This window comes from Topomyia yanbarensis, chromosome 3 (assembly GCF_030247195.1).
Source record: "Topomyia yanbarensis strain Yona2022 chromosome 3, ASM3024719v1, whole genome shotgun sequence".
Taxonomy (NCBI): domain Eukaryota; kingdom Metazoa; phylum Arthropoda; class Insecta; order Diptera; family Culicidae; genus Topomyia; species Topomyia yanbarensis.
Window position 1 is genome coordinate 151032365 of NC_080672.1, and position 9998 is coordinate 151042362.

General features: G+C 36.2%; 1 protein-coding gene across 1 annotated transcript; it reads right to left on the reverse strand.

The window, feature by feature from the left end:
- Nucleotides 1-227: 227 nt before the first annotated feature.
- Nucleotides 228-7431, reverse strand: LOC131690331 (NEDD8 ultimate buster 1-like). Its single transcript, XM_058976031.1, has 5 exons — nt 7143-7431; nt 6826-7085; nt 1717-1927; nt 1412-1654; nt 228-1359 (listed from the first exon to the last, which is right to left on the reverse strand). Exons 1-5 carry the CDS (start codon nt 7299-7301, stop codon nt 313-315), a joined length of 1920 nt encoding a protein of 639 aa, XP_058832014.1. The 5' UTR covers nt 7302-7431; the 3' UTR covers nt 228-312.
- Between the last annotated feature and the right edge of the window lie 2567 nt (nt 7432-9998).

The window sequence follows — 9998 nt, forward strand, 5'->3', positions numbered from 1 at the left end:
TTGTAAAGAGGACGTTCCGCAGCCTACAAACGCGCACAAAACTTGCTGTGTACAAATCGCTGATGCATTCGGTCATGATTCGGAGTACACGGATTGTTCGGAGATTATGATAATGATGATGAACGTGTGGCTTTTCACTTTTTGCACCTTAGGAGTATAGTTGACCTCATGGAAATCTTAGATACTTTGTAATGCCAAATAATAATATATAATAATCGCCAAATAAATACACTACAAGACTTCTTTGTTCATACAAAGTTGGTATCATTATCCTTATAAAATAAAATTTTTAAGAATATACCCTTATGGGTACTATTGCATGTTTAGTAACTTTTTGTACTCTGCTAAAACTTTAGCCTCTTCAATTAACGGCAGGTCTAAATAGGTATCGTTGGTTGTATCCATGTCTTTGGAAAAACTTTTGTACAAAATATCCATCATCTGTTTTTTGGCACTGTTGGTATCGTTTTTAGCCCTCTTGTGGGACGGGCCGGCCAATTCATTGTTTGGCACATTGGAGCCACGATCTTCAATGCTAGTACTTGTGGTTGTTTCTAAAATGTTAGTTGACGAACTAACCAATTCATTTATAGCAGTAGTAAGCAAAGAATCATATTCGTTGTTCTGACGGGCTGTTATTAGAAATTCCACTGCTTCCTCGAAATTATTGTACGTTTGTTTTAAAGCAGCTTGGGCAGCTTCCTCGTGGTAGCCCAAATCGACAAGTTTGTTAATTAATTCCTTACATGGTTTAATGGAGCTCATCAACTCACGTTTTAAGTCATCGTGCTTATACTGTAACTCATTTAACGCATTGAACATATTGTTCCGTGTCCTTTTTAAAGCAATTGCGGCTAGCGTTTCTGAATAACCCATTTCTACAAGTTGGTCAACTTGATCAACATCAATACGGTTCTCGTCTGCATTTTGATAACCGATCTTCTTATACAGGTTTTTCTCTCGTTTTGATTTTTTCTCATTAGCTTCAACTATCTGCCTACGATTATTTATGAATTCAATTGCTGCATCCACATTGTTCGCAGAAGCTCGAAGTGCTATTCTTGATTCGGATATTTCGAATCCACAATCCAACAAAGTTGTTAGACAAGCATCATCAACTTTCAACGATTGAAGTTCCGATTCTACCACCTCGAACATAGTAATAGCATCTTCGCGCCTGTTTTGGTGAAAATATAGTACCGCTTTCAGTAGATGAAGTCTCAACAGAAGCGCTTTCTCGCCACAATGTTGAGTGCCTTTTAGGGCTGTAACTCTGTGCATGTTAACTCCGTAGCTTTCGCGAAACTTTTCCTCACAAAGTCGCAAACGCTGTTCCGCGTCCGGCAGTTGACTTATGTTCTATAAATATATTAAGCTTGAGAAACTCATGTTCAAGAATTATGTGATTTACCTTTAAACACAAATAACACCAAACAATATCCATGTTAAGCAATGCATAATTGTCAACCACAGTTAGCAATTGAGAATTGCAGGTATGAAAGTCGCTGTCTGCCTCAAGAAAGAGTAGCAAAGCTTCTTCGTAGTTCTCCTTCCTCAAAGCAACTTTTCCCTTTTCATAAAGTGTTAGTGCCATTAACAGTGCCTTTCTCTCAAGTGAAGGTAAATGGAGAGCATTTCCATCCTGATCCTCTAGCTACAAGATTATCGAAAATAATAATTTCAACCTCACGAAAAACCAAAATATGTATAACTCACACTAAAAAAATCAGATCGCTCGTTATCGTTTATGATCAACTCCGCATCGGCCCGAATCTTGTGCACCCGATCAAATGTGTTACTTTCATGCTGTATTGTTTCAACACTGTGCAGCATTATCAACACCATCACAGCAACACCATTCGTCACGTTCTGTTCGAACAATGGCCGGTGATTGACCAAAACCTTGCCAGCACAAACCAGTTTTATCCTTTAAAAAATACAAGAATTTCTGAAAATGCAAACTACAATAAAAGTATTGGAAAAGAAAGTCGAACTGTTGTCTATATAATCACTTTGGAGGAGGGAGAGTAAGCTAGAACGTTTGTTTTAAACAGTTTTATGCAATTTTTGCGTGACGAAATTTATAAATTGTCGTTTCAGTTATGCGGGGAAACTAGTTTGGCCCCATTACAATCGCCAGGATCCGATACAGTGCAAAGTTACTTTACCCTAGAACGGTTTTGTGAGGTACATTTGTACCCCAGAGCTATTTGCAATCCCCGTTATTCCGTTACGGTTTATTTTAACTGTAAGCATACTTTATCATAAATCAAATTGATTAATAAACTTAAATTAAAGCAGGTGCAACCGACTTGTTTCATTTGACCAACCTAACAGTACTTAAAGTTTGTCTGTACCCCACAAAACCGTTTACGTTAGTGTTTTGTCATGTGTATATAATTCGGAAAATTTATTATATCTTTTTTATAAGCAAAATATCATTACATAGAAAGCGAGAAACTTGCATGAAATTGTATAGGCTTCAACAATGCTGAACAATAGAATCTGTTAATTGATATTATAAAGCTACTATAGCAAAGTAACTAGAAAAGGCGCTTGGATCGTAATCGTCCTTTTGGTTTAGAGGATAACAGAGGCCCATTCGTGAATATGATTTGCATGTAATATGTACTACGCACCATTCAATTCCTCATCTTCTGTAGCCCAGGCTCTGGAACGTACAATGCACCTCTCTCTTCGGCGTTTTCCTGTTTTAACTTCGTTACTGCATATAGCAGTATAAGTACTGTTTGTATGGGCGTTTGGTGTTCAAACAAGCATCGGAATAAACACACTTTTTATTGTTTTTTGAATTATTTACTATTTGTTCAAAAGGCAATTTATTCATCTTTACAACGCCGTATAGATAGTCAAAATCGGTTAGAAACTTCCGAAGTTATAGCAATATTATGAGCCATAGTACTCAAGGGAGAGCAAGGATTTGAAGTAAGAAAGTTTAGAAAAGCGTGGAGTAGAGTCAATGAACAAGCTTAGAGTTTCCCGGTTACTTAGCTTTTTGTCTTCTGCAGCGCAGGAGTCAGGATCTTTCGACATTAAATCAATATCAATTCTTCAAAAGGGCTAATGAGATTTTTATAAACAAACTTATTTCGCTCATTACTCCGCTGTCGAGTTGAATTTCATGAAAGATACACATGAATCAACATCTTTACCCTTGGTAGAATCAATTTCAAATGCCTTCTGGGTTGAAAATATAACAAATTAAGAGAAATCAGCAAAACAAAAGTTTGTTTACAAATCTTATTAGCCCTATTCTAATGTTGATATGGAAATGCGAATCACCTGAGTCTGCGGCATGTCCGGACAAGCGTAAAGTCAATTTAATGACTTATGCTGTCGGAGCCGACAGCATAAGTCACTAAATTGACTTTACGCTTGTCCGGCTGCTCTAAAATATTGTCACTGTCACGGTTCAAAAACACCGGAGTTATTCCGGATCGCGTTTAGGTAAGTCGGTTTTGCCATTTGGGGTTTTTTTATTAATAACAAAGAAATTTTCTATTAGACTTGCCTTAAACTGTTTTAAATCTTGCAGGATTTACTAAATGACATCATAAAGAAATAATTTGAGGTTTGGCCAATCTTCGCCGAGGGCTCTGGAAGGCGTCACAAGAGGCCGATAATGTATGCTCATTGGATCTATTGAACAAATGACTCAAAGAATGACAAAGTCAGAATAGGTGGCAGTACACAATGTGTAAGAACCATTCCAACCGTTTTCAAACTACGAGGACACTTGATAGGTTCACCAGTTAATCCGGAATCTAGTCCAAGGGGATCGCTTTCATCAAATCGCAAACCTTCATCATGCAACATGTCCAACATCATCTACTGAACTTCACAAGACGGTTGAAGGCATTCAAAACAAGTTTGGGGGCTATTTGGTCGCAATGACCAGTTCCGGTGTCACTTTTATCAAATCGCCAGGGAGTCACTTTTATCAAATCGCAAACCTTTATCATGCGACGTATCAAAAAACATCTACTAAGCTTCAAAAGATAGGTGAAGATTTGCCAAACCTCAAATTATTTCTTATGATGTCCTTTAATAAATCCTACAAGATTTAAAACAGTTTAAGGAAAGTCCCACACAAAAATTTGTTATTAATAAAAAACCCCAAATGGCAAAACCGACTTACCCTAACGCGATCCGGAATAACTCCGGTGTTACTGAACCATGGTGTTCCATTTTACATTAGTTTCTTTTGATTCATAAAGCATCGAAGTTGTCCTATCCATAGTTATGAATCTTTAAAAAAAATCTGCGGGAACCAACCCGACCGATCAGGTGGTAATTATATAAAAATATGTAAAATGACATCAGTAGGGGAACTAGTGGTAAAATGAACACGTTAAGCATATAGTTACTATATTCATAGTTAGGCGGAGACATTGTGCGGAGCCAATTGAACATGTCAAATGCCGGAGCCAATCGAGCATGACGTCACATAATATGTTCTTTTCGGATGTTTATGGAAAAGGTATTGTGATTATGGTTATTAATTATTTTACTTTTTCCTTGTGTTATCGAGCGTATAGAAAAGAAAACGAAAAAAAAAATTCTGTAACACCAAGACATATCCGTGCAAGTATGAAACCACATCATATCATCGAATTCGTGCATGTAAAGTTTTCACTGACATCAACAATGAAACTATTAAGCTAGAGCTTGAACATTTGCATGGGATACCAGTATTTTCTTCCTGGAATAAGAGCTGCTAGTTTTCCTGGAATAAGAGCTGCTAGTTGTGTCCGCCTAACTATGAATATAGTAACTATAGTTAAGCAGTTATTATTTTCTAACTATTATTGCACAGTTTCCACCAAATCGAACTGCACAGTATGAAAGTGTGATGAATAAAAAGTGTGATCAAAAGTGCAACTCCTTCGACCTGACAAACTATTGACATAGAAAAGTGTCAAAAACAAACTTCTTCTTACTCAAAGACTCAGAGGGGAAGAAAAACGATTTGGAAGTTATTAATAATAGTTTTTAGTAGATACACTTAAGTTAACAATGAAATATCTTCGAAAATGTGTATTCTGTGCTTCTAGGTTAGGGTTCACAACCGCCCGAATTAAGAATATTTCTAGAGAAAATTTTCAATAGGACGTAAGTAACATTGAGAGCCTCTCTTTGTTTACTTTCTCTTTCGTTTATTACGACGTCACTACAACAATTTGCACTAATTTTCCAGTACATATCGAAAGCTGACGGTTTTTACTAGAATATTATGCAAAGAGTAGAGTAGTAAATGTTGAAGTGGCCGAGTAATGAACAGAAGGGAAAGACCCCAAAGAGAATCTCTCATTGTTACTTACGTCCTATTGTAAATTTTCTCTAGATTTAAACAACCCATCAAGGCATAACAAATATAAGTTCACTTTTGGCAAGCTTATCTCTCATTTCGAGAATACAGAACTTTGTACGAAGTGGTTTTATACCGATTAAGAAAATATTAAAAATTTGCTGCAATATCCCTCTTTTGCAAAATAAATCTATTGCCATCTTGAAGGAAATTAGTTTTCTTCCACTTCACTTTGTTTTGTATACAAATATGACCAACTTTCTTAAAAATGCAAAAATTGCGTAAACTTTTGAAAATTTTCTACTGATTTGACAGTTCATTCGCAATGATGATGTCCCAGCGGATCATGAGCATTGCATACACAAAGTTCATTTTGTATGCAAAAAAACTTGTCACGTGAAAATTTCATGACGTAATATTAACCAATTTACAACCCGGCGACCTCGAAAAATATCTACAAACTTGGAGCCATCCATGGGTGATTTATCTTTTAGGATCTCTCGGAGAATAGTGAAGATATAGCAACTTAAAATTAGCGTTCCGAATAATTTTGAGGCTTGGTACTTAGAGTGGAAAGATGGTTCATATTGCCCCCACTACAAGCTGTTCATTTTACCACCAAGGCATTTTATTTTCAAACAGCCGGTCCGATTGAGACATTTTGTCCTGGTACCTACTTATTGCGGTGATATATCTGCAAGAGGTTCAATTACTATGATGTAACATCATTTTTAGAATAAAATTTAATATTTCACCGCAAAAGACATATTCCACACGCCGAATTTAACATTAGCGACAGACATGAATGCCGATTTTGGTTTTTATCATATTTATTTCATATTCGACACCTTTTTATCAAAAGAAATGGTTTCAATATATCTTAAATATTTGGCAGGTCAGGTTTCTATGATGTTCTAATTTTAACAAAAAATGACTTGATTTGGCTACCTGTTCATTTTACCATCCCCCCTTTCAATTTTTTGAAGTTTTTATCAGGTTCAATTGTAGGCCAATACACCGAGGAAAAATAACTAGTGTGTGCCAAAAGCGAAATCTCACTGTACAACTTATTTTTAAGCTTGCTAATGAATTATTAAAATTTTGTTTTATGCACCTTCTTATAAATCTACAACACTAAACTAGCGTATTTCTAAAAGAAAAACATATCTTTGCTTATGGGACCATTCATAAATTACGTAACGTAACGTTTTACAGAAGAAAAAGATTTTTGAAGCTTTTGTTACGTAATAGGGAAGGGGTATAGAGAAATTTGTGGCAATTTGTTACATGGGGGAGGGGGAGTCAATTTTGGGCCATTTTTGCGTTGCGTCATTTATAAATGGTCCCTATAAGGGAAGAAGTATCTAAACAATTATTCGAATTTGTGTTATTTATGCCAAAGTAGGTTATCTCACAACAAACTCTTTCCCCAAAATTGTTGAACTAAACGATTGCCAAAGTGGTTACAGAGACAATTACCACAATAATGTTCCTACCTCGATATATCCACCCCTAGCTTTTCGGCCACTATATGAACCAGTTCTTGGCCACGACAAGAGGTTTTAATCTTTACGACAAAATGTCGATTTTCAGCGGCTTGTGTAGGTGCCCGGCATCTTATCGTGGCGACACCCGTCTTGATAAATTCATCTTTGCACCTCAGTTTATCCAATGCATTCATTTGAAGAGTTTGAATAGAACTCAGGCAGTCCTTGAACGATATTTTCAGCTGCTCGTGAAAAGAAATTGCCAATCTCTAAAAGAAAAATCACTCCCAATTTCATGTAATAGGTAATGTGTCGCCAACATTTACCTCCAGTTCTGCATTGTCATATTCATCAGTGGTAGGATTGTAGTATGGAGGTTCCCAAAGCTTTACCTTTTGCTGGTTTAGTTTGGCACGGATTTGAATCACGTAATTTTCGTTCTCTAACTCGTTTATCATTTTTGAGTTTCGTTCGATAAATTGCATTAATTTCAGTGCACGAACCTTATAACTACGTACTTGTTTAAAGCAATGCTTTAATCGTTTTTCACAAAAAGCAATAAAACAAGAAAGTGAACAATATTTTCTGTTTTTTCTTGGACAATATTTACAAAACAAAATTAGGCTGGATCAGAGAAAATAAGAAGAGAGATGAAGAGTGAAAATCAGTCAAAACGGCAACACTTCCATTAAGATGATTTCTCGACAAACATATGATTACGGCCTAAAAAACAACTGTCACAATCCACTTTGAATGGAAATTCCGGACAAACCGTTACACGCCAATCACAGATGTTGGAAGTAAACGAAAGAGAAAAGTTTTCTCTTTCATAAACTGTTGTGAACTGTGTTCGACTAGTAACGGTTTGTCTGGAATTTCCATTCAAAGTGGATTTTGACAGTTGCCGTAATCATATGTTTGTCGAGATTTCATGCGTGTTTTTTGAGAAGGGCCAATAAGCATACTGTCAAAATTCACTTTGAGAGGAAATTCTGGACAAACAAAAGAGATTATAACTACTAGAGGTCACATGTCGCTGCTAACATTGAAAATTTATCATCTCGCTCTCACATATGCTAGTCCCATTAGTTTAACACCTATTGCCCCGGGTACACACATGTCAAAGTAATGGGATACAACATGCCAGAGCGAGACCCCATGTTTCAGTCCGTGAATACATGGAGACAGTAGCGTTTTGTTCTCTCTAGTAGTTATAATCTCTTTTGGACAAACCATTAATCGCCGATTATAAATCACAGCAACAGACGAAAGAGAAAACTTTTCTCTTTCATAAAATGTCAACATCCATTCTCGGCTAGTTACGGTTTGTCCGAAATTTTCTCTCAAAGTGAATTTTGACAGCATGCTTATTGGCCCTTCTCAAAAACACGCGAGATTTCAACACTAGCAATTTGGCAACCGCTTCCAAAGGTTGCACTTAAATGACACGTATATTTTTTGAAAACAACCTGTATTAGGTTTTACATCAACCGACATAACCTCACAAAATGAGCTGAATGAACTTCGTTTGGCAATTGTCGGTGGTTTGTTTACGTGGGAGCTACGTGAGTTCGAATGTGACAGATGAGCACCCGTTGCACTCGAGCTCACGCGACTGACAAAGTAAACAAACCACAGAGAATTGTCAAACATGAACTTCATTCATCATGAGTTCATTCGTGTCGTTATCTTGTAGAACTCAATGGTGACCGTTAGATTTGTTTAGCAAATGGTATGTTTTCGAAGCAAAGATGAAATAATTCCAAAAACTTCTAAAGCTAAAGTTTTTCTTAATACATATACACTAGAATGCACCTTACAATCACGATTTAACTAAATTCTGACGAAAATTTAAATTTTGTTGGATATACAATACTTATTTACATTATTTACATTATTTACATTGCACGATTGGTCTACTAATAAGGTGTTTTTGGCTTCACGCTATTCGTCTCTCTCCCTATTTTCTCTGGTTGACGATATAGCGTATTAGGGCATGTTCAGAATTGTTTCAGTTCTAGTTTCATAATTTTGACAGTTGTATAACGCAAAACTGAAAATTTTTAAACTAGAACTTGCTGCCCCTAGCAGCAGTTTTAGCGGGTGTTCTATAGTTTAAAATGTATGTCTCGGCATGCCTTCAGCGTTACTGCATTCAGGTTTATTTTTCCCCAGTCTATTGGGTCTAAGTGTCTAGGCTGAGTACTCTCCACGTATTTAAAACACAGACTAACAGACATAACACTCAAAAACAAAGCTTCGCCCGCTTTAACGGTCATTTTAAATATATTTGTAGTTGGAACTGTGGCCACATTTGAAATTATGGCGCCACTGACATATGAACAAGCATATGGGGGATATATCCAGAAAATGAAACAAATGATCCCAAATTTTCCTTTATTGGTAGAATACAGCAAATTCTTTACATGCAGTTATTAAACGTGCAGAAGAAAATTCAAAACCTATGAAAATAATCGTTGTTTGTGATGATCGACTTTTAACTTGGTAAAAACCTTGTGGGCAATATGAGCAATCTTAAGGAGCAAAATGATCATGTCACAAAAGATTATCTTTCATTACAAAATATATTTTGTATTTTACTTATTTTAATAAGAATAATATTTTCCATTGATTTAGCGACATATTACAAAATTCATCTTATAGCTTTTCAACAGAATTTTCGGAACTATTAGCACAGACTAACAGACATAACACTCGAAAACAATGCTTCGCACGCTTTAACGGTCATGTTAAATATATTTGTACTTGGAACTGTAGCCGCATTTGAAATTATGGCGCCACTGCGATATGAACTGTGCTATTAGATTCAAATTTCCCTTTTTTAAATAATATCGTTGCGAATACTTTTCTTATGGCAATTTCGCTTGAACCTGAAACTGAGTAAGGTTCTAACCCCAACAGCTGTCAGTTCATATATTTTGACAGCAGTTGGGGTTAGGAACTGACTCAGTTTCGCCTCAAACAAAAACCACATTACCAAATATCATTATCCTTCGTTCGTAGTAGCTTCAGGTATAAAAATGTTGAGGTTTGCGTGGTGCTTATTTTGCCCCATGCTGTAGAACTATTTTCGCAGATTTTAACAAATGCTCTACAGAGGAACTTTCGGACAAAATTGGGTTTTTATCAACATTTTTCTATTTCAGTAAAATACATGATTA

Excerpts from the sequence above, each read along its gene's own strand:
- LOC131690331 (XM_058976031.1), bottom strand. The coding sequence starts at position 7,301 with ATGCAATTTATCGAACGAAACTCAAAAATGATAAACGAGTTAGAGAAC. Across the intron at positions 7,086-7,142 it reads ATGACAATGCAGAACTGGAG|AGATTGGCAATTTCTTTTCA; the intron begins GTAAATGTTGGC and ends TTTTTCTTTTAG. Across the intron at positions 1,655-1,716 it reads AGCGATCTGATTTTTTTAGT|CTAGAGGATCAGGATGGAAA; the intron begins GTGAGTTATACA and ends ATAATCTTGTAG.